This window comes from Physcomitrium patens, chromosome 9, assembly GCF_059467195.1.
Source record: "Physcomitrium patens ecotype Gransden chromosome 9, ASM5946719v1, whole genome shotgun sequence".
NCBI classification, from domain to species: domain Eukaryota; kingdom Viridiplantae; phylum Streptophyta; class Bryopsida; order Funariales; family Funariaceae; genus Physcomitrium; species Physcomitrium patens.
Window position 1 is genome coordinate 2887585 of NC_143418.1, and position 24151 is coordinate 2911735.

Below are 24151 nucleotides of genomic sequence, written 5' to 3' on the forward strand. Positions count from 1 at the left end.
AGTAATATAAGAATATTGAACTTGTTTTATATAAGTTGTTGGTTGTATTAAGTTTGCCCAATATTAAATTTAATACATAAAATTAATTATGTTTTTTAAAAGCATGAATTGAGTCTAAAACTTTGATTGTCTCGCTAAGCTTATTTTAGTTCTTTACAATGACTCTTAAAACTTGAAAAAAGTTATAACATTATCAGAATTTAAAAATAAAACAAATAATTCCTACTACAATATATGTGATTTGATATTTAAATGGTGTTTTTAAGTTTATTGGAATATTAAAAATTTAATATGTTCTACTATATGATATTTGATATTTTTTTATGACTCAAAATACATAATTTTTTTAGTATATGTGTATTTATAGCACTACTTGGAAGATGAACCATGCATTAAGGATCAATTAACTCATATTATGACCAAAACATAAACAAATATTTTTTAATACATTACAAGAATTTATTAGTGCTGTAATTTTTAAATTATATATATATTAAAAAATTAAAAAAAACTACTTTTAATATAAATTATATTTTAACGTATTAAATAAAGAAAATAAAATATTATAAAAATACTTATATACATTGGTCCTTTAGAGATGTATAATTTCTATAAGTTAATTTTTACATAAAATAAACATATAATATAAATTATATGTTAAGTAAAATTTTAAGGACTCATAATAGAAAAATCTTCAAAATTAATTGGTTTTTAGATGTGGTGTATGGTTAGAAAAGGCTATAAATTGGACCAAATTTTTCTTCTATTATAAATCTAAATATGTCAACTCATATTTTGACTCTAACAAATATGTGAAGTAAAGCAAATTTGATTTATTTTTCATGGTTGTTCATAGTAATATGCGACATGGCTTTACAAAGTTTTCTAAATAATTCTTGGACCCTGTAGAAATTTCAAAGAACAACCCTTTTTTTGCCATGTAGAAAAAAATGCATTCCACCTCACACTTTTTTGTAAGGGTATTTTAGATGATTTTTCCCAAGTATTAATCCAACTAAGTCAGGATTCTAAATTTCAACCTATCAAAGGATTTAAAAGTTCTCTCAAATTTAAAATCCTCCTCGAAAGAAACTTAAATCACACACAACAAGTAGTTTTTACTTTTTTTTAAGACCAAAATGAGTGTCAAAAAGTTCATTTTAGATTTTATAAAAATCTTAAACAAATATTCATATTCTGATTTTCTAAGTTAGTTTATTTTGTGTCATGTACATTTATTTTCATTCAAAGGTTTCTAAAACTTGCTAATAATAAAGATAAGGTATATTCCCATCATGTAAGCATGGTGCAAAATGTCACTTGCAGAACATGGCATAATGTATCAAGCATGTCACAGATTTTCTGCATAAGTTTTTTTTTTTTTTTTTTTTTTTAAATATTTATTATAACTATTTCAAACACCATCTCTCAGCCAGCAAATAATTCAATAACAAAAAAATGAAAAAAAATCACAATTAAAGTCATAAATGAGTCAAAAAGTAGTACGATGCTTTGATGCATATTCTGGCCCAGTTTGTTCAGTGCCTTAAACAACACACAAATTCAAAGTTTGACCTAGTTTGCAATGCCCTGTGCTCTATCTATTCCCCTTTTCATTTCCCTCTGAATATGGGCCCAAGGCTGTTGCTTCCCCTGCTCACTTCCCATTTTGACCACAACACAAAAAAAAATTAGTCATTAGACTCAAAGTGAAAGGGAAAAAAAAATAGCATACTCACAAAGAAAAAAAACAAGATAAAGACAAAACTGTTTATTTATATATTTATATATATATATATATGAAAATGTTAAATAGACCCATGTTTTTACTAAATACACCCACTCTTGGTGAAGAACATGGTAACCATGATGAATGTGGTTGGTTTTTATTGGTTGCAGATCCAATAGTGGAGAAATGAATCTAGATGTCATTTGGTTTTTTTTCAATGGTTAATTTAGTAAAAACTAGGGTCTATTTAACATTCCCCTATATCTCTGTATATAAACATGTATATGAAAGGAACCCAAAAGGTAAAATCAGAAAAAGACCTTATTATTATTATTATTATTATTATTTATTTTCTTCTTCCTTTCTGCATTGGACTGAGCAGGGCTGTACGAAGGAGGGAGGGGGGGGGGTACTGGGTGAAATGAAGGCGGAGCAGACATGTACCTCAGGCAACAGAACACTGGGCTGCTCTGGAGCTGACCCCATATATTCAAACCCTATTAAAAGTCCAACTTTACTATGCAAATATGCCTTTGAATTTCCTCTTTTTTTTCCTCTTTTTTTTCCCCTTTTTTTTCCTTTTTCTGAATGTGGGTTTGTTTGTGTGAGTGAGAGAGTGAGAGTGTGTGTTGACTGGCATGGCAGAGCTTGGGCAGATCTGAGCTTCAATGCCCATAATAATAGTAAAACAATAGATATATGGCTTCTCTGTGTGGTTTTTCTATCCTCCTCCTCCTCCACCCTTTGACCAAAACCTAATCTATGCCACATTCCCTTGATTCCAACAATCAGAAGTTCAAATGTTGGTACATAAGTTGTACTTGGGTCAATAGTGTTAACTTACCTTTGAGTTTTAATACCAATGATGTTAAGCTTCTACTTCTGCTTCTACTGCTGCTGCTTTCATTCATATATGTATATACACAGTTATGTGCATGTAAAATAATGGGCAGCATTATTAATAATTGTAATAATAAGGAATAAAATAAAGCAAACTACAGCATATAGTTTTATTTATATATTTATTTATATAATTTGAATTGGGTGCAGAAGGGTGATTAAAGCAGGTTTTCAGGCAAGCCCATGTACACATGGGCTGGGTCCTTGGTTCTGCTGGATGGCATTTATTTATTAGCCTGCAAAAAATTGGGTGTGTTATAGTAAAGAGCTCATGGCACAGTTTGGTGGGGCTTGTTGTTTGTTTGTTTGTTTGATTGATTGATTGAATGATTTTATTTATATTTGTTTTTAATTTTGTATATATATATATATATATATTTGTTTCTCTCTTTCTCTATGTACAAGGCTGTGGTGGCCTGGCTGGATCATGGGCAGGCTGGAGCCATGTCCCTTTGTACAGAGAGAGCTGCATGTCACTTGCCTCTATTGTTCCATCAGTTTAGACATCTGGTGGTACTGGCTCCCTTGCCCTCCCTGCATTTGAACCCACAAAGCTTATTTTCACTGTTCCTGGTATTGTTCTCAAATAAATAAATAAATAAATAAAACACACACACACATAAACAAGCAAAGAAAAGCATGGTATCTGGTACAACTTAGACCAAGAGATGTTGTAGTTGAAAGACACTGCTGGCAGTACCTCATGCCTCACTCTCCTCTCTCTCTCACTCTCTCAACCAAAAAAAGAAAACTTACTCTGCTACTACAGACCCATGTGATTTTTCAAAAAAAGAAAACTAAAAAATAATACAAGAATTTTGAAAAATAAATAAATGAGTAGGTGGGTTGATAAGAAAATATCACAACTTATTTTTCTTGTCTCTCATGTTCTTACTCTTTTCTACCTTCTTTTTAGTTTTTTATTCTATTTTATTTATTTATATGTAAACCCTGGTGCTACTAAATTGTGTGAGTTCATTTCCACTGGATCTAAGAGTAGAGCTGTGTCTGCAACACAGTACTCTCTCTTGCTCTCTACACTCTACTCAGTTCACACTCAAATCACCGCATGTACCACATGTTTGCAATATACCTGCAGTTGAGTTGAAGTCCTACATATGCGGCCACACTCTTGTGTAGTCTACTATTACAACAATCCCCATTGACAGGCATTGTAACTTAGTCCTGTCTGTCATACAGTATGCCTCAAACATATGTAGTGACTAACTGTATGTCCTGAGCATACTGTTTGAGGCATACAGTTTTGTGGGAGGAAGAAAATAAAATTTTCAAAAAAGAAACATACAGCAGTTTGAAATAATTCCCAGTACAGCTTTTTCTTCTTCTTCTTCATCTTCTTCTGTGGAAGTTGTGGATTTTTAAGTTTTTGCTTGTGTGTTTGTGAGTGAGTGAGTGTGAAAAGACAGCTCAATCAGGTCCTTTTGTTTGACTTGGGACATCACATATCTGCTCTAAAAGAGAGCTATCATATGTGAGGTTGAATCATCTCTTTTTTTTTTTTCATTTTTTTTTTTATTTTACTTATCAGAGCATCATGCAGTCAAACCTGTATTGACTCTGAGCCCTGCAGGCCCTGTCTGGTCCCCCCCCCCCACAATGGATTTCATATTTTAAATACAGATGATTGTTTATGAAAAAAAAACAAAAAAACAAAAAAACAAAAAAACAAAAAAACAAAAAAACAAAAAAACAAAAAAACAAAAAACAAAAAAAAACAAAAACAAAAACAATAATTGTATGGCTTCTCTTGCTCAACAAACATCATGTAACCACTCCCAGGTCATTTTGGTCTAATATGATTGTGAATTTTATTATGATTATTATTATTTACTTATTATTATTGTTAGAATTACTTTGACTCTACTCCACCCTATGCACATGATGTCCTCTAATGTGGATGTAGAAGGAAGAGAGTCAATTTGTGTAAGAGGTAATGATAGGGCTAGTTATTGACCTGGCCCTGGTTTTGCAGGATGGAGTCTCAGTAGGGCTCTGTTGGGCACCATGTGCAATTTAAGACACCAAAAACAAATTCATGCTATCTATGGATTTTTCATGTTTGGTTCTTGTCCAAACTCTCACATGTAATGTCTGTTTTTTTCTAGAAGATTGAGGTATTGTCATCAATCATGCGCAAAAAACTGAATTTGTACAATACTCTTCAATTTGGATACTATTTTTGAATGATTTTATCTTGGTATGAATTGAAGGATAGTATAAAAAACAGAAAAAATTAAGAGTAATTGTTTGAAATTGTGTCAAGTTTGTTGAGGAAACACCCTTATACAAAAATACAAAAATACACAAGTATTCAGGTTTCATTCATCTTAAGTATCACACCCTTCTTATGTAAATAAATAAATTTTCTTGTTAGGGATTTAAATTTGAATACATATATTTAATTTTTCTTTCAATTTAATAAAATTCAATTAAATCACACCTCTTCAAGAACCCAAACCAGTTCACTAAACCTTCTACATCTCAAAAACATTCATAAATGGATCCATTTAAAGTGTCTGCTTGAAACATTATACACATATTTACACGTTTATATGCACACAAGCTACATTCAGTAATGCAAATCATCCTTAAACATGGAGTATGCATCATTTTATGTCCTGATGTAAGATACAAGAGCAACAACAACTGATTCAAATATTGGATGAAAATCTCAAAGCCACACATTGGAAGGAACCCCATCAACTTATATTCAAATTTCCTAACTGTTAACATACAAGCAGCTTTTTTGAAAAAAAAAAAGAAAAAGAAAAAAGAAAAAAACTAGGGCCATGACAGATCAGTTAGGTGATCAAATAGAATGGTATCAGAATGGCAGAACCCACCTCCAAAACCCTTCTTCTGTCTCTCTGATCCAGGCCGCAAAACATGTGCAACTTTCAAACCCTACTTAGTAACTCAAGTTGACATTAGAGATCCGTTGGCAAGTTGAAAGGTGTGTGAAGACATGGAAGACATAACTTAGTGTCCATACTCTCTTTTGGGGCTTTGCTTGGAGCCTTGTGGAACCCATTAACACACTTGAAACTGGACAGTTCTGAGCCCTAGTCTAGTCTAGAACCAAGTCCATGAAGCAGGCATGACCAAGGAAAACCCTCAACAACAAAGCAAGTGGCACAGGCAGAGAGAATGTTTCCTCCCTCTGTACAAGACTTTCAGCACTTTGTGTGATTATAAATACTCTCTCTCTCTCTCTCTCACTCGCTGAGCATAGTTTTGCTCAGGTATAGATTATTATCTCTGTTAGAAATTATTAACACTGGAAAACAATTCTAATGAATAATAAATGTGTTTTTAGGAAGCAACTGAATTTTAATTGAAACTTTGGCATATCTACTCAGAATAAATATAGGTTGTTGCACCTCAGACTAATGGTTATTGGGTATGTTTGGTTAGTCCATAGAAGTGGTTGAGCATATCTGTAAAGTTCATATATGGGTACCAGAGAGGCTTGTATCAGAAACCCTCAGGGGCTATCATTCAAAGGCTGTAATGAGAGAAGTTCCTTTAGTTTGAAATTATGTGCAGTTTTTTTTTTTTTTTTTTTTTTTTTTTTGTTGTTGTTGTTGTTGTTGTTGTTTCTGTGTTCTTCAATGCTGTACGCAGGGGTAAGGGGCTCAGCTGGTAAGAGGTTCTCTGGTGATCTGACAATGTGGCACAAGTCTGGTAGTGTTCACATTAACACCTGAGCATCATCACCTGGGCTTGTGCTCAAGATGGGAGAAAAGTTATATAGTTTTCCTTTGCTGTGGAAGTTTAAAGGATATTAAAGTTCAAACTTGATTTAGGTTTCACAAGAGTGGAGACCAGACCTTACAAAACTGTGCCATGTTCTGTAGATAATGCTATGGATTGTGGGACGTGCTAACTACAGAACTGAAGAATTAGTTTTTGAACCAGACTTACAGGGATTCTTAGGTTATGGGATTGTTGACAAACAAATCAAGTGGAGTGGAGCTGATTTACTTGAAAATGTGGTGGACAGCTTGATTACTTCATGTGTGTTTTATGAAAATGCCACCATTGCACTGTCAGATTGAGTTACAAACATGCCACAGCAATACTTTCTTCTCCAACAAATCAATTGATTTTCAAATTTCCAGTGTGTTTGAATCTAAATTAATCTAAGCCTACACATAATACAGAGTAAAAAACCCATCTTTTGCTTCTGTATCCCCAAAATGACAAGCTTGTAGGAGTTGAAAACATTAGAAACAGGTTGTTTTTGGGGTCACCTTCCATTGCATGCCATGGATTGCAGACTGTTGCATGCAAATGAATGTGAGATATTGTTAATGTGGTGAAAGGCACATATGCTTGCAGATGCAATGAAAGAAGTGATAATGTATTGGATGCTTCTCTCATCATTTAAATGTACATGGTTTACCATTAACAAGTGTAGGTATATACACTCCTTGCACATACATTTAATCAGGGAGTGAGAGTAAATCAAAAATGGGTTTTGGCCTTAGACAATAAACTTTACATTTTCAATGAATGTGTCCAATCCTTAACTACAGGTATCAATTAACAAGATCAGCCATGTACCATTCCTGGCTCATCTAATACAAGTTAGTTAAAATTTAAATGCCAGCTTCTTCAAGTCATTGTCTCCCTTCCAGTTCCAAACAGTGGCCATGGCCTGAAGCCACATGCCACTTGAAAAATCCTGTGTCCTGCCTGGAGGCAGACAGAGCTTTATGCCCATTCTGATCAACAGAGTGAACAGGATACAGCATTGAATTAGGATTCCTGATGCCCCAGTATGGAATCATTTTACCCACCTAAGAAAGGAATAAGAATAAGAATAAAAAAGCTAAGAAGGAGACAAAGAAACAGAGACAACATTGGTGTTGAATCTAGAAAAAGCAGCAGTATCTTCAGCAGGCTCACAGAGTGAAGTCCAGTTTTGGAGATTAGAATCCAGCCCACATTCTACACAGGAAACCTGCAACCCCCCTCAGTTGACTGCACCTAAAGTCGACTGAAAGGGGGAGTGGAGAGGGAGTGGGGGGGGGGGGTGTGAAGTTTGCCACCAGTGGGTGTCAGGGTTTCTCTTTCTCATCAACTCTCTTCAGAAACCATTGACACCCTGCACTGCAAGACTGGAGTGGTACCATTGTCAATGGCATGAGTTGAAGTTCAGCACTCACATGCTGGATTTCCTATCACAATAATCATTCTCTTCCCACTCACACACACCCCCAACCCCCCACTAACTTACCATTCTTGTCCACTGCAGAATACCATGCAAATTTTGGAAAACCCCTGGCCAGTCTGCAACATGATACTCTGAAAACTGTATGAAATCCTGTCTGTATCATCTGCCATATGGATTGAACCCACATACACATTGTGTCTGTACCTATCCACTATACATTGACAGTATTTTCAAAAATAAACAAAGAGGGGGGGGGATGTAGTGGTCAAGATCAAAGGGGGTGGAAAAAACAGAGCCAATCACAAAGCGTCCACCCTTGACTTGACAAGCCCACAATTGGCTACAGTAGCTCAAAGAGAGGGGGCTGGGGCAGAGGCGTTCACACTGGCGGTTGAAGCACTCGCGCTTTGGGAGCGCACTCATAGCGGGGGCTACTCATCAGCTGACAAGTCTGCTCTGGTCGCCCACCATCGCCAACTTACTGGCCGTCAGAATCGATAATGTTAATAGAATTCTGTCCCCTGCTTCTGTAAGCGAGTGTGGGAATTCAATACTCGTGTGACGCAACTCTGGGTGTCGATTAATAGTGCACGCCAACGTTCATGTAGCTGGTATCTGGAAGCTTGGGATGGAACAGCGGCTGTAGACGACTATATTCTAGGAAGTAGGGTCAGTCGGTGGTGTATCAGATTCCAGCGTTGTGTTGGAGGCCGTCAGCTATTCTTTAGCAGGTTGGAGCTCTGCAACAGAGTTCAAAGTGATGCCGAGTGTACCTGATTTTAGAGCGTTTTACCTGTGGAGATTTATCCCATGCAATGTAGTGTGCCTTCCGGAGGTGTCACCGATGAGTACTGGGAGCTGGGAGATGTTGGCATGAATATTATGTTCAGGCATCAGAGGTAGCATTTGGTGGGCGTTGTTTAGCACTACACTCATAGGAGGAGCGAGATTTGGGAGCTTCGGATTGATCACGAGGTAGAAAACAGGACTGCGTAATTGTTGATTGTAAAGCATGGTCCTGTGGTTTGAAAATTCGGATGGGAAACAGGCGTGGCCAATTGCGCCGTTATGACCAGGGTGCTTTGTCGACTGAGGAATTTTTGAGAGCTTCTGCTGGTGCAAGCGCGCTTGTGTGACAGCTGACTTGAGCTGGTTCAATGGCTTCCGAGGTCCGATGGAGTTCTCTAATCTTTTGCTAAAGGGGCGGAATAAATGAGCTTGGTGGCCTGTGCCTGGCGTGAAGTGGCGACGTCGTTCGATGATAGTTTTGTCGTGGACATTGAGTGTAGTCAAGCTCCAGAAGACAAAAGCTTAGAGAGTTGTGAGAGTGGAGCTGTCAATGCGAATGGGAACCACCTGCAGTTGCAACTATTGGGCTTTAATGCTCCCGCCCTCTCTCGTTGTAGCTCCTCAACACTCGCACTAGATAGTGATCCAGCGCGCTTTTCAGCATTGCCTGCAATCTCGGAGGATTCTGGGCTGTTACAATAGAGCATGCTGAGGTCGCAAAGCAATTGCAAATTCAATGAGACGCTTCTGCTAACTATTAAGAAACAGTGGTTATTGGATTGCTAAACTACCGGTGTATTGGCATTCATTTCCCAAGTGCGCATTCATCCTCTCCTGCAGTCTCAATTACTATCAACAAGCTTCCAATTTCAATTCCACGGTGCTAGCCTACCGACTTCATCAGCTTGCGTTCTGGGTGCTACTAACCCACCAGTTTCGTGGCCTCTTCCTTCTTCAACTATGAGAACCTTGTGGCGACGCTCTCAGGGACATAGCAATGGGCCATTGACGACGTCCACGTTCGGCAAAAGCATCGCCAGGAGCTCACTGTGCCGAGTCAATCTTGGTCACAGCGGTATAGCGCCACATTGCAGATTATCTTAAATTGCCCAAACCTCACAGAATATCACTGTCCGAATTTCATGTTCGGGCGTGGTGTTGCGAACATTACGATTAAGGAGACATCTGTATCGATGCTTGTGCATGTCCCGTATCATGGGACTGTGATTAAAATCGGTCTATCTCAGTGCCAACGTTGGGCTGTAGTCAAGGTGCGAGACATTTGGGTCAGAAAAAACCTGGCTCAAACCTCAACATCAAGTCTAATTGCGATTCTCCCATTCAAGTGACCACGTGCTAATTTAGCGCTGTTATCGTTCGCCAGGCTGAAGGTGGACCTCGGACGGTCGGACGTCACTGTTGGAAGAGGTCGCGTCGCAATGTACTTCCGAAGAGCGTCCCCGACATTCAAAGAATTTAAATTTTTCAAGGCAAAACGCATTTATGTGAATGGAGCCCCAGGAGCCTTCTGAACGCTGTTGACATTAGCTCAAGAGGCCATCATTCGAAGCTTGTGCCAGGACTTGGTGTTAGTTGCAATGTCAGAGCCTAGCTCGGCCAACTACTAATAAGCTTACGAGTCTTTCTTCCATGGCTAGTATGTTTCAAGCCTTCGACTTGAAAGAGGCTCTCTCCGGAGACACACATCATCGGGGATTTATAGATGGAGGTAGAACTCTTTTATCCAGACGCCTGCCTGGTTATTTGAATTGAGAAGGCGCAGGAATATGAGAATTTCTAGCTTTTCTTAGCTGTTGAGCGTGCTCACTGTGTCGCTAGAAATTGCACAGTAGAAATTTTTGACTTGTATGGTTGTCTGAATCGGGGCTAGCAAAACATGTCCGAAAGTTCAATGCAGATGTGATTCTGAGACGATGCAACCCACAAGAACTTCTTTGTTAGGTGATAATTTTTATTTTATTTATTTATTCATTTATTTTGCTGTTTCTCTCGTACAGGTTTGGAGGCGCCAAGGAACAGTTTAGACGTACCGGGTGAAGCCGCTGGCATTGAGAGGAGAAACTCCTCCAGGCCCGAGGACATTCCTGTGAGTGTTAATGTACTGCTTGATTGCAGCTGTTAGTTTCTGGAAGTTATTAACTGTTACCCAGTTTCGTCAAAGATTACAACATTAAGGTGCGCAACGTTTCATTGCAGTTTGGCTACGAATGCTACAACCTCGGCCTTGTTGCGAGTGGTGCGAAATGGCAGTGTAGCAGCGCATCACGCACCTTGGGACATGAAAGATCTAAGCAGTCAGCAGCGGAGACTAAGAGACGTGTTCCCAACATTGTGGCCAGGCTGATGGGCTTGGATGCCATGCCGGATGAGCTTCTAACCGTGCGCCCTCGGATATCTTTGCAAGAAATGCCCACTTATGGATGTGCCAAGCAAGCTGAAGGAAGCCCAGTTTTGTTCAGGCAGCATTCGCATGGTGCAGTACCGTCATCCTGGCAGCGTCCTCCTCTGCCTCGGAATTCGCAGCGTACTCCTGCGAGTGAGGGCAAAGAAGAGAGATTGCTCGCTCCGGTGCTTACATTCCGAGACCACCCGCAAGAAGAGCAGCTGCAGAAGTTTAAGATCGAATTCGAGGCGAAGCAAAAAGAGCGCGCCCGAAACTCCCAGCTGGAGGACATGAATCACCAACTAGAAGAGAAGAAAAACAAAGTGCGGGCTACACTGGATAAAGCTAGAATAGCATTGTCACAAGGGATCGTTGCTGAACCGAAGCAGCGTCTCAATGGTCAGGGAAAATTTGAGGAATCTAAGGAGTTCCTTGATGCAATGGAATTTTTGCAATGCAATAAGGACTTCATTTTTCAGTTCCTTCAGCAAAAACCTCACATCGTGTTCAGCAACGAAGTCTCAAATGCCACAACACCAGTCATTCAACCTAAGAAGGGGAAAAGTAGCTCACCATCTACTCCCAAAGACTCTGTGGAGCGGAAGCGGGAGGGGTTCAGTCCTCGCGCTATCACTCGTCTCTTCATGCCATCCGATTCTAGGAGACGAAACGAGAATAAGAGGCACGAGCCAGCTACTATCCCATCTGGCGCGGGACCCCAGCCAGCAGTTGAGAACTGCAACAGTTCTCGAAGTGAGAACACAGTATCAAGAGAAACCTCGGAGAATGTGATCCGTAGGTCGTCAAGCTCAACGAATTCGAGGCACGTGTCTCCATCCGTTTCCCCGAAGGTGCCGAAAGACGAGGTCAAAAGCAGCAACAAGAATGTTGCTCGAGATGTCATCGGAGAGATCAAAGAAAGGCTGCGGCAAAGAGGCCGACAGGATAGCGCAGCGGGAGAGGATGTTGGAGTTGCCAAGAGTATCAGCAAGGAACATTTGCGAAGTTCAGGGCGAGACTCCTCAGACATCGCGCGAGAGATTGCCAAAAAGGCTCGTGAAGGGTTAGGCTCCTGGAAGTCGACGAACAACATCTCGTTGACAAAGACTCTCTCCACCGGCAAGCGCATTTCATTTCAGACACCGGTTATGGAGGATATGGCATGCACGAGTGATGGTGAAGGCATGACGACACCTTCAGTGAAGGTTGTCAGAGAAAATGTGATCAGGTCATGCATTAGTCTGCCGAGCTCCCCTCACCTCTTCGCTCCTCGTTCAAACGAAGTAGCAACCAGAGCAAAGGCAACGCAAAAGCGGACAGCTGAGAAACCCCTAAACCCTGAACCCAGGGGTCCAATTGAAAATTCGGTCACATTAAATGCAGCGGAAAAGGCCACTGCTAAGAAGACGACGTTTGCATCAAAATCCCCCCGACCTGGATCTCCACGCTCCAGCGCCGAGGTGGCGAAGAGTCCCATGCGGAGGTCGGCTTCTGTAAGTGAAAGTAGCACCCAGAGAAATGCCTTGAAGCCTGCAGTTAACAGCGGCAGCTTGAAGCATGTCGATGGCGCCAGCGAGCCTGGGTCGAGTCTTACTCGATGTCGATCGGTGCCAAACGTGGCCTTGTTGCGAGAGCGGGGGCAATGTGCCACTAAGGCAGCTCGTATGCTCTCAAAGCCCAGGCCGGAGGTAGTGTCCAATCCTGCAAAGGACCGTCAATGCGATGAAAAGAAGAAGGGCCTCTTCTCAATTGGCAGGAAGAAAGGGGGGGATAGCTCGGAATCCATGCATTCAACGCCAGGTCCTGTACTAGCGCGCGTTGCTGCTCTTGCTGAATCCTGCGTCTCACATAGTAATACCTTAAGCGATGCAGACAACGCGGCGACAAGCAAGGTTCATGCCCGGTCTAGCAGAAATGGGTCGAAGAAGGGAAAGGAAAACCCGAGGGAGATGATCCTACCTTCAAAGCCATTGATACACGGTGAATTTTTTAAACGATTCCACGAATCTTCGCCACCCGACGAGAGCGTCATTCCTGAAAGCGACGCGGAGTCCGAACCCGGCTCCTGCGAGGATGAGTTCTTAGAAGTGCTCTCTCAGCTGACCCCGCCTTCCAGACCCAAGTCGACCGCCGCTAGCCCTACCACAGCACGCCAACGGCTTCGAAGCAATGTGTGTCCGCCCTCACCACAGACACGAAAGGTATGCTTGACTTCCAGATCTCAAAAATTGTTTGTGCAGAGAAATTGTGAAATGATGGCTGTTTTCTGTGGGATTTTCTTTGGAATTGGTTGCGAGTTAGGGACTGAAGCTTCAAATTTTGGTGTGCCATGCAGGTTCAGAATGCAAATAAAAGACTGGAGCCTTCAGGAGCACGGACCACGGTGCCAGACATTCTACATAATGTGAATGAGGCTGGCCAGGATTCGAGCAGCGACAAGAATGAACAGCCAAGTCCTGTCTCTGTTTTAGATCCAACTTTCGAGTCGGAGGATTCCCCCAGTCCTCTTGAGTTCAAAGAAATCGCAGATGACTTTCAAGGTCAGCTACCTTCTTTCAATCCTCATAATTCTCTTTCTTGCGTAGATCTGTCGGTTGCGTGCACAATGTGCTTCATTTCTTCTTCTAATCTTCTTGTGGTCTAACAGAACTCCAAATACGATTGAGGCTTTTGAAAGCTGATAAAATCGATTCAAGAGTGAGAGACGACCTAGAGAGTGTCGCAGAGATTGCCCCGGCGTGCGTCCCTCTACACACACGAAGAGGTGGCACCCGAGACTCCATTAGTGATTCAAGTCGAATCTCAACGAATTTGCGGCAGGAGAGCCTGCACTGCGGGTTCAAGGCGTTACCATGTCCTGCGGGTTCTGAGGTAGATTTCGCATTTGTGAGGGACGTTCTTGTGACCTCGGGATTCCACACTCACGGCGGGCGGAGCATTAGCCGGTGGCATTCCTCCACGCAACCGATCAGTCTTCATCTCTTCAACAGCTTAGAAGCCTCGTATTGTCATGACAAGCGGGGAGGTTCAAGACGGCGAATTCTTTTTGACGCAGTGAACGAGATAATAGTTGCAAGACTAGAGCCTCAATGCTACCATCAGCTTGGGTTGCAAGTGACTGAATCTCGTAATGTCTCACTATCATCCTTAATGATGTCGAATGCAAGGAAGGTCGTGGAAGATATCTGGATCGAGATTCAAAAGCGGCAGTTCCCTGGTCGCTGCCACGACTCGCACAATGACTACCTCGAAAGTCTTGTAGCGCAGGACCTGAAATCCTCTAGCTCGTGGTTGGCGCTCTACCACGACGTTGATCGCATTTGCCTCAAACTGGAGAAAGCCATCTACGATGACCTGATCGAAGAGCTCTCCGGAGGATTGATTGTGTAAACTAGAAATGTAGATAGTCAGAATTGGTTGTGGACTTGGAACTTGGAACCTCTCTTAGGCCCATTGATTTGGTTGCGAGCTTACAGAATCGATTTAGATGTACAGCAATGCTGTGAAGAGTCTGCCATTAGTGCAACACAGATCTTGCTTCTCGCAGCTTGTACAGATTTGTAAATTTTGAATTGACAGCACACTCGATGTTGAATGAATTTCTGAAGAGGTCCAGATTCCAGATTCCAGATCCAACTTAATTTGCAACCACGATGGAATTTTGAGTGTCAGTTTGTTAGTCAAATTATCTTTTTCAACAGTGAATTCCAATTTGTAACATAGACGGTTGTAGGCAACTAACTCCTTGGTTAAATGGTCGAGTACTACGTAGTCGGCGAGGAAAGGGGTGGAACGATTCGAGAGCAAGTGATTCACGGGAGATGTCTCTGACAGGCGCAGGACCTCGGCATGAAAGGGACGCAGGACTTAGATTGAGGGAAGAAATGAAACGGATGCCGACTCTCATGATCTGCCGAGAGGATTCAAAAAACCTACTCTCTTTCGCGGATAGTAAACGCACACAATGGAATCGCTGTCAGAGTGTCGCTTCTGGTCTACTCGAGGATATCGAGCTTAATTTAGCACCTGCACAGTCGCATTTGCATCATTGTTTTTGCTCTCATCAAGTACTGCTCATGCTTGCTGGATTACATTGTTGTCTGTAGTAAAACAGATTCTGACCAGTGACAGTCTTCCTACACTAATGTTTGCAATTGAGAGAACTTGAGTTCACTAGCCGAATTCAGATTCCAGATTATCAACACGTACCTGCTTGCGGATCGGTGAAATGTTAACGTTACATCATCAATGTGTCGACAGAATTAGAAAAGTAAGATTCCGGCACTGCGAGGCCTCTTCGCGAAGATGCTTTGGTATTTTCAGTCTATCCTCGAGGAATGCGTTACACCATTTCGCAGAAGTTGGCAAAAATCCTTTTGCTGTTCGGCTAGCAACTTCTCCGCATTCAAAGGAACCACAGTTGTGCACCTCTATAAAAACACAAGGATGTGTTTTAAATCCAGTCATGTAGGTGCTGTTCATAACCGCTGTTGTTTGACCGATAAGCTGGAAGTTTGCACATGAAGTTCGAAATGTGCTCGCTTCTAAAAATGGTTACGAAATTAAGTCAAACTGGACAAGACATCACTACGGCTATTGCAAAAACGGGGTTAGGTTTTCAATTAACAATCATAACATTCCCCTGTTCTTCCCGCCTTCGGAGGACAGATCCTTCCACTGAATCACCCTTGGTCGCGCTTGCACGATTTCAGAAGGTCCAAACTAGTTGAAAGAAAAGTAGTGACGGCTGTGGGATTTGAACCCACGCCCTTCCGGACTGGAGCCTAAATCCAGCGCCTTAGACCGCTCGGCCAAACCGTCGCTGAAAGAAACCCAGATGAATACTTGGGTTACAGTTATTGATGGATCATTATTGAAAATAGTAAATAGTATTGAGATGTAGTAATTTTTCTTATTTCAAAAAGGAATATGTACTGATTACGTGTTTGAATGTGCATTATGCAATACTAATAAGGGTTGTACTTGGTTTGTTAATAAGTATCATTTGTGCTACATTGTTAGAAAGATACTTGAAAATGTCAACAGAAGTTATTGCGTATTTTACAATATTTTATTTTTTTGGCAGATTTCATTTTGGTTTTAGATCATTGATGCAACGTGAATTTGATAGGAAGGATACGCCTTTTCAGAGAAAGCGAAATGAGCGATGATTTGAGGAGTATCATAATGAGAATGAACGATCCTAATCAGCAGCAAGGGGGTATGTTTACATTTGAAACTGAAAGATGAGACGTACACGTCTGAGACTTTCACCTCAAGGAGCAACTCAAATGCAAGGTCTACTCAAGGTACTCAAATGACCGAGACTTATCCCATTATAGTAGTCATTTTGCGGCAGATTAAGGAAAAAAGCTGCAATTTCCTGAAGTCTAACTAGTTTCAACTGACGAGTCTCTCCCTAGAGTTGAAGACCCAAACCTTCCAGTAAAAGGGTTAGAAGCAATATGAAACCGCTTCACTCTCAATCCTACACTCACTGCTGCTGCTAGAAGATCAGATTAAGTTTTGACATAATCCAAAATTACACCTGTTACAAAACTGAACTGAACCCACCTTTTCTCTCCCGTAAAAGAGTAAGATCTAAGGTTTTACCTCTAATTATTTGTCCCTGTCAAAAGTGAATTCACATGGAATGTGAGGAGAAAAGAAAAAAAAGAAAAAAGAAAAGAAAATAATGCACAGCAGAGGATTTGCCCACTCTATGTGATCACAGTGGGCTTCTCCCGACCAGTGAACTCTTGCAGCTTAGAGATTGACAGAGCGATGTCAATCAAAGGCTTCAGGGCCTCCTGAGCGTCCATATCATGGTTGGAGGAGTCAAGCTCAAACTTCTCCACATACAACCGGATGGTTGCGCCGGCTGATCCAGTGCCGGACAACCGGAAAATGATTCTGGATCCATCCGTGAAGATAAATCTGATGCCTTGCTTTGCGGCAACGCTGCCGTCCACCGGATCGGTGTATGTGAAGTCATCCGCGAGCTTGAGGGTGTAAACGCCATACTTGTCGCCCTCCTTGCTCTTCGAGAGGATGTCTCTCAGATGGGCCACCATGTTGTTGGCTCCCTCAGATTCGCAAGACTCGTAGTCGTAGCGGACGAAAAAGTTGCGGCCGTAGGTGGCCCAGTGCTCCTTGACAATGTCGACTACGGAAACGAGAGGCTCGTCAGGTTGGACATCTCTGTTCTTGTGTGCCAAAATGTTGAGCCAAGCGAGGACGGCCCAGATGCCGTCCTTCTCTCTGATGTGATCGGAGCCAGTGCCGAAACTCTCTTCTCCGCAGACTGAAAGCTTCCCGGCGTCCATCAGATTACCAAAGAATTTCCACCCTGTGGGAACCTCAAAGAACGGCAAATCCAACTTCTTCGCAACGGAGTCGAGAGCCCCACTTGTCGGCATGGATCTGGCCAACCCCTTCAATCCGCTACTGAAGTATGGAATGGATTGCTGCGCATTTGCAGCGATCACGGCCACTGAGTCGGAGGGTGTCACGAAGAAGTGGTCTCCAAGAATCATGTTACGATCGCCGTCCCCATCACTTGCAGCACCAAAAACAGGAGCATCGGGGCCATACATGATATCAACGAGCTCGTGGGCGTACGTCAGGTTGGGATCGGGGTGGCCCCCTCCGAAATCGTCCTTGGGAATGCCGTTAATAATGGAGTCTTCTGATGCGCCCAAGGTATCGACAAAGATAGTCTTGGCGTAGGCGCCAGTCACAGCGTGCATGGCGTCAAACTTAAACCTGAAGTTCGGCCTGGCAAGGAGACTGCGGATCAAGTCAAAGTCGAATACTTCCTTCAGCAATTCTAGATAATCCTCCACAGGGTCAATTACTTCCACCGTGAACCCACCGAAATCGGTGGTGCCCACAGCTGCAAGGTCCACATCGGGAAGGTCTGCCATCTTAATCTCCTTGATGCTCGTCGTGTTATCATAGATCTTATCTGTGATCGACTCCGGTGCTGGCTGTCCACTCTTATAATTGTACTTGATGCCCCAATCCTCTTCCGGACCGGCGGGGTTGTGGCTGGCGCTCATGATAAACCCTCCATCAGCCCCCCTCTTGCGAATTATAGCAGAGACAGCAGGAGTTGAAATGATGCCATCTTTTCCAACCATAATTTTGCCCACTCCATTGGCGGCAGCAATTTTGATGATGATTTGAGAGGCTTCTTTGTTGAAGTACCGCCCATCTCCTCCAAGCACAATAGTGCTACCCTTGACATCCTCCTCGGGAATGGAGTCAAACAATGCCTGAATCCAATTTGCGAGGTAGTTCTCCTGCATGAATACCTTCACCTTCTTCCTCAACCCACTTGTGCCGGTCTTCTGCCCCTCGATGGGCTTGGTCGGGACGCTCTTAATTTGAAAATCCGTCCTGCTGCTGGCAGCATGCGCAATCTGGCTCTGGATGCGTTGGATTGGCCTCGCTGGGGAGATTTGAGACAAAAAGGAGCTACCCCATGACAAAGGCGCCAGGGGAGCTGCGGGAATTCTCCTAGGCACAGAGCCAGAACGAGTCAAACCCGACGAGAGGGAAGATTCTAACTGCTCCTGCGGTAGGCATGGCGTCCAGACTCTAACTGCTCCTGCGGTAGCCATTGTCAAGTGAAATACAACCAAACTCCGCCACAATCGATTCTTGACTGAATAACGGGGATCAACAGCCTCTAGCCGCGTAACGCAAATAGACCTGTCGAATGAACACGAAGTTAATTCCGTTGTTGACCTCGATAAACTGACATTATAACCGCAAAACGTCTTTCGATACGCAACACTAACTTGAAAAACATCACCGAATGATGAAATCACACCACATTGTCCTCGAAGTGACAATAACAATCAACATATAAGATGAAAGCTCAAAAACCAAAACACAAAAGAACGTGTTGCAACAGGAGATTCTTTCAGAGTCACTCAAAAATGCGAAATCCCCCAAAATCACAAAGCCAAAATACGACTTAAAATCCACCAGAAAACTCGACACAATGCAACAAAAACTACACCTTGAAACGCACAGATGAGACAGAGATTCACACACCTGAAACGCACATCACACCAACCGCAACTTGCAATGTTGAAGACTGCAGCCGTTCAAAGGAGCCCTACTGCTACGCAGAGTCTCAACCTCAACCCCTAGCTCTAATCGAATGTCTCCGTGAGCGAGAAAACTGGCCAATTTGTACGCTAGATGTGAGGCATACAATGATGGGAGGCTCGATACAGGGGCACCCCACAGGGGAAGATTCGAGGGGAGACAGCTGAGTAGAATGTGGAGGAGCCAAGATGGCGCGAGTCGAGAACATTTGGCGCTCCAATAGCCCCTCTGGGATGACCGGTACGTCATTCCCTGCCGTCTCTGGGCCCCGCTTCCCCGGTCGTCGCAAACAACCATTGGTCTTTGTTGCTCCTATCCAAGGTTCACCATTCAAGACATCGTTGAGGACATAGTTTGCGGACGCTATGGGCAACGTGGGGCCAGGGAAACACCAGACGGAGCCCTGCGAAAGATGCCCAACGGATGGTTTCAGCGTTGCCTTTGCGCTGCCAGTGGCCGCTGGGATCTTTTGCAAGAATGTACCGCGCTCCTCATAAGAAATCAATTCCCAATGTGCAATTTCCCACAGTGAGGATAGAAGATATTTATTTCTCAATCGTTGCCTCTCTCTCTCTCTCTCTCTCTCTCTCTCACTCTTAGTCCACCTGTGAGTGCTAATGCGTTTTGCGCTTGACGAATCGTGAGCTCTCAGATTCCTGTGGTCTCCAGCTGCTTCGTCGTTTGTACACCGTCCGTTGTGCACAGAGACAAAACAGCTCCTCACACACAAGATTGTTGTGGCTGGTTCCGTATCCATTCCTCATCGTGCTTCGCGGAGAGCCCTGCCCGCCCCAGCCCCCGTCCCTGAACAAACAACGTTCATGCTCCATCGCCGACGTCGCTTGGGGGCTTCATGCAGCACAAGCTGCACTGGAATTAGGGCTTCAAGCTGCATTTGGAATTAGTGTTTACTTCATGCTTCCTCTGTTCAAACCCTAAAATCGGTGCTTATTTTACTGTTTGTCACTGCACCTGAACAAACTTAAGCCCCATGATGTCGTGCCACGGCACTTTAGGGCATAACGTATCAAGGCCTTGCGTCGTTGGTTGAAGTCACATTACACTGTTAACATGGGTTCTCTGGGTTCCTTTGCAACTTCACAAAATTCCAGAAGATAATGAGAGCAGCAATAAGTATGGGCGATTAAAGGTTACAATTAAAAGATGCTTTACGTCAACTATCTTAGAAAATGAGTAATACTTGTTTAGTATGAAGTTTTTTGTGACAATTCTAAATTAAGATTTGACATTTTTAAGCTTTATATATATATGGTTTAGCAGATCTGACTATTATTGAAGCTCTTCTAAATGATATTGAAAAAAATAACATTGGCTACTTGCTTTAAGAAAAACACCATTTAGTCATTCATTTTTTTTCTAAAAAAAAAAACCAATTAAATAGAATATGTGATATGATTTTGCAAAAAAAATAATATGTATAAATATAATTATATTTATCCTATGCCAACATTGATTGATTGATTGATTGATTATTATTTTCTAGTACCTAATTCTAAAATATACCAACCAGTTCAAGCGTGATTACAGTACTTTTTTTTTTTTTTTTTTTTTTTTTTCCTATTATTAACTGTAAATAGCTTTTACCCAAGATTTCATATGCATATTTTGAAGAAATATTACAGATGTAATACAAGTTCAAAAATGATATTTTAAAAGTGAATTTAACTGTTTGGCAATTAGTTTAAACCAAATATGTCTTCTTCCATAAATATTATTTTTACTTCAAAAGTACAATTTAGAACTAGTTATCAATAAAAACACATCTCTATCAATTATACACTTCTAAATCTCAACAATTTCTTTGAAATTATCTAACATATCATTTTACAACTTTATCAATATTTTTATTCAAAAAGATTTTGTAAGATTATCTTGAATCAAAATTTGTGGAATTTAGTCATTTATTAAGAAAATAATTAAAAATAAATAAAATTTATAGTTTATTTCTAAAACTATTATTAAAATTTAATAAAGATATTTTAACATTCCCAAATGATTTTTAAGTCTTTTTTTGTTTTTTTTTTGTTATAGTTTTATTTAATAAGTTGTTTCTGTTGTTTCTTTTTATACAAATTCAGAAAAAATTTGTACATATATACACACATACATACATATATACATATTATAAGAAAGAATTTTAACAAAAGATCTATGTCTTCAACATTTAAAAAAATAATAATAATATTTTTAAAAAATTCTAAATCTTTACACAATAACTAAAAGGTTTAAGCTACAAGCATACCTCAAGTTGCTATATACGCACCCATTGTGTCTATAAACAAATCCAAGCCTTCAAGTTAGCTCATCCATATTCTTTTTTTCTTGTCTCAATGTGGTCCTAGTCCCCTTCTTCTCTTCCTTTGCTTGATATACATCTCAACCTCCCTTCTTTTCTTTATTGCCCTAACATGGATCCCATAGTTTCTCTTTCTTTCGATGGTGGAGGTCCCAATTCCCATCTCTCTTTTTCTTCTTCTAACATGGATCCCACCTCCTTCCATCTCTTCCTTGCCTTAGTGAGGACTAAAACTCGTACATTAGAAGATGAAAGGTGAACTTGTACATTTTAATGATTCTCGCCCTTTATATCACTGGTTGAGTGTAAGTCCCCAAGTTCAATTTTTGGCATTTCTCTTAATCTACATTCCACATTGGTGTGGATGACATAATCATAGTGCACAATATTTGGCTACATGCATGGAACTTTGGTGTAATGTTTGGCGCAAAGGGAAGAGAAAGAATGATAAATTAATAATTTTAATTCAAATCTCTAACATTGATCACCACAATTAAATAGATGAGCAACTAAATTAGTGATGAATTTTTAAAAGAGGCAAAGTGTAAGAGCTAAGATCCAATCAAGTAAATATGTGCAATCCAACAACTATTGTCTATAGTTATACTATAGATGGCATGGACTTGAATTGGGATCCACATTTAGGCAAGAAAAAGAGGGAAGGAGGTTGGAACTAGTACTAGGAAAATAGAGCAAGGCAATGAGACTCACGCCAAGGCAATGATACCCATGCTAGAGAAATAGAATAAGGCAGTGAGACTCACGCCAAGGCAAGGAGATCCATACTAGAGAAATAGAGCAAGGCAGTGAGACTCATGCCAAGGCAATGAGATCCATGCTAGGGAAATAGAGCAAGGCAATGACACTCATGCCAAGGCATTCAGACCCATATTAGTATCAAGGACAAGAACATGATAAAGACAAATAAACAAGTGAGACTTCTTTCAAAGAAAGATGTCAAAATAGAAATAACTTGATATATATATTAAAAAAAAAACTAGAATGGCTATTGCCACAAGCCAAGAAAACTAGAGACCCTTGAAACTAGACTGGAAGCAAGAAAGGAGTTGATAAGAGTGAAGAAGGCTTCACTCTTGTCTCTATATATACTATCTTACTAAAGGCTACATGGCGACGTTCTATAGGACCTCCAATATGTGTTGACTTTGTAGGACACATGCCTTGACTTACAAGGCAAGTTTTTCTATGTGTAGGCCACATAGTTAGCTTGGTCTTCAAGCTAACAACATGTGTGGCACATGGCCAACTTGTTGACCACGTTTCTAATCCCAAAAAGTCAATTAAAGACACCTGTAAGGTCAAAGCAATGTTTATGAAGCTTCTAAGAAGCTACCATATGAAATATTATAGAATTTATTTATTTTTACGTACTTTTATTTACTTCGACTTATTTATACATGTAATTACTAGCTTACATGCATATGTCCGTGATATTACCCTCCCTTCTAAGGACGAGTTCTATGAGGAGCGGTAATCATATGTTGAGGAAATCTATGATGCGACAAATTATATTCGCCACATACTGTGATCTTTGTTCTCTTTGAAGATGATTGATAGGGACTCTCAACCATCGATAGTGTCCCATACCAAGGCAAGAAGACCACCCAGTTATTTGATCATTGTTGAGGCCTTCATAACTTCCTTCGAATATAACTTTTGAAACACCATCAAGAGTTGTTCCTACATCTAGTAAAATCACTAAACGTCGGGAGTCCCTTCCAAGGTCGTGATACCAAACATGTTGTATCTCGCCATCTATTCGAAGAAGAACTTGTCGTTCTTGAAGATCTTCATCTCGATTGTGTCATCTTGAAGGTTGCGACAATCGTAATGTCTCGTTTGGCAGATCAGCAAAGAAAGGCTCTTGAGTCAAATCCGCTGGTTGTTGGTTCTCCATCTCTTGAGCATTAAAACTACAAAGAAGCTACAAACGAGGATTTAAAGTAGAATGTTATCTTGCCTAGATCTTGTTTTTTTTATAAAGAAGGTTTTCATCTTGATTTTGATGGATGTCGTCGATGAAAAGCCTCCATCGCCTTTGCTCTATTTGCAAGATTCTTTACTGACTTCCATGTGCATTCACTAATATCATATCCATACCAATGGACAAGACATTCCAATTTATTTCGGCACCGCCTTGAATCTAAGACTTCTTCCACTTAAAATTTTTCATTATTGTCCATTTCTATAGGAAGAGGTGGAGCTCGTCTTCTTCTTGGTATGTCCACTGTCTTGTATGGTTCAAGAAGAGATACGTGGAATATTGGATGGATTTTCATTGACTCTGGTAGGTATAAACGATATGCAATTGGATTGATTTGTGCAGAAATAGGAAATGGTCCAAGCCTTCGATAGTCCAACTTCTCACAAGGACAAGTGGTCTTGATATTGCAACAAAGTAACCATACCTTATCATCCATAAGGAATGGTGGTTGTTCCTTTCGATAGGCATCCGCATTGACCTTTTGTTGTTCTTGAGCTTCTTTTAACTGCGCCTTCATCGTTGCATGTAGCTCTGACAAATGAATTGTGAAATCTTTTGCAGCAAGATTATCAATTTTTGAAAAGTCAAAAGTATCAAGTCATGGATGATAACCATAATTGGCAAAGAAAGATGTTTGTTTTGTAGAAGAATGTACTGTGTTACTATAAGCAAACTCTGCCAATGGC

The 24151-nt window shown here is 41.1% G+C and overlaps 2 protein-coding genes, 1 long non-coding RNA gene and 1 other non-coding gene across 7 annotated transcripts; 1 reads left to right on the forward strand and 3 right to left on the reverse strand.

Annotated features, from left to right (window-relative positions):
* Window positions 1-1461: 1461 nt before the first annotated feature.
* Window positions 1462-4743, reverse strand: LOC141045804 (uncharacterized). 3 transcript variants are annotated; one of them, XR_016504679.1, is made up of 5 exons: window positions 4605-4743; window positions 3936-4227; window positions 3111-3163; window positions 2174-2865; window positions 1462-1653 (listed from the first exon to the last, which is right to left on the reverse strand). It is a non-coding gene; the product is annotated as an uncharacterized LOC141045804 (long non-coding RNA). The 3 variants fall into 3 exon arrangements; XR_016504677.1 differs by having other exon boundaries at window positions 1462-1660; XR_016504678.1 differs by having other exon boundaries at window positions 1462-1660; window positions 3936-4223; window positions 4605-4736.
* Window positions 4744-8297: 3554 nt separating this feature from the next.
* On the forward strand, window positions 8298-14658 carry LOC112286402 (uncharacterized). 2 transcript variants are annotated; one of them, XM_024528264.3, is made up of 6 exons: window positions 8298-9889; window positions 10003-10347; window positions 10637-10725; window positions 10836-13223; window positions 13358-13562; window positions 13670-14658. In XM_024528264.3, the coding sequence occupies exons 2-6, from the start codon at window positions 10269-10271 to the stop codon at window positions 14410-14412; spliced, it is 3504 nt and encodes a 1167-aa protein (XP_024384032.1). In that variant the 5' UTR covers window positions 8298-9889; window positions 10003-10268; the 3' UTR covers window positions 14413-14658. The 2 variants fall into 2 exon arrangements, with proteins under 2 accessions (XP_024384032.1, XP_073392171.1); XM_073536070.2 differs by having other exon boundaries at window positions 8298-10347.
* Window positions 14659-15763: 1105 nt separating this feature from the next.
* Window positions 15764-15843, reverse strand: TRNAL-UAG (transfer RNA leucine (anticodon UAG)). Its single transcript has one exon. It is a non-coding gene; the product is annotated as a tRNA-Leu (tRNA).
* A 386-nt stretch (window positions 15844-16229) lies between these two features.
* LOC112286951 (phosphoglucomutase, chloroplastic) lies at window positions 16230-19359 on the reverse strand. The gene is made up of 2 exons (XM_024529430.3): window positions 19087-19359; window positions 16230-18738 (listed from the first exon to the last, which is right to left on the reverse strand). The coding sequence occupies exon 2, from the start codon at window positions 18645-18647 to the stop codon at window positions 16743-16745; it is 1905 nt and encodes a 634-aa protein (XP_024385198.1). The 5' UTR covers window positions 18648-18738; window positions 19087-19359; the 3' UTR covers window positions 16230-16742.
* Window positions 19360-24151: the final 4792 nt, after the last annotated feature.

Excerpts from the sequence above, each read along its gene's own strand:
- LOC112286402 (XM_073536070.2), top strand. The coding sequence starts at position 10,269 with ATGGCTAGTATGTTTCAAGCCTTCGACTTGAAAGAGGCTCTCTCCGGA. Across the intron at positions 10,348-10,636 it reads TCGGGGATTTATAGATGGAG|GTTTGGAGGCGCCAAGGAAC; the intron begins GTAGAACTCTTT and ends TCTCTCGTACAG. Across the intron at positions 10,726-10,835 it reads CCAGGCCCGAGGACATTCCT|TTTGGCTACGAATGCTACAA; the intron begins GTGAGTGTTAAT and ends GTTTCATTGCAG.
- LOC112286951 (XM_024529430.3), bottom strand. The coding sequence starts at position 18,647 with ATGGCTACCGCAGGAGCAGTTAGAGTCTGGACGCCATGCCTACCGCAG.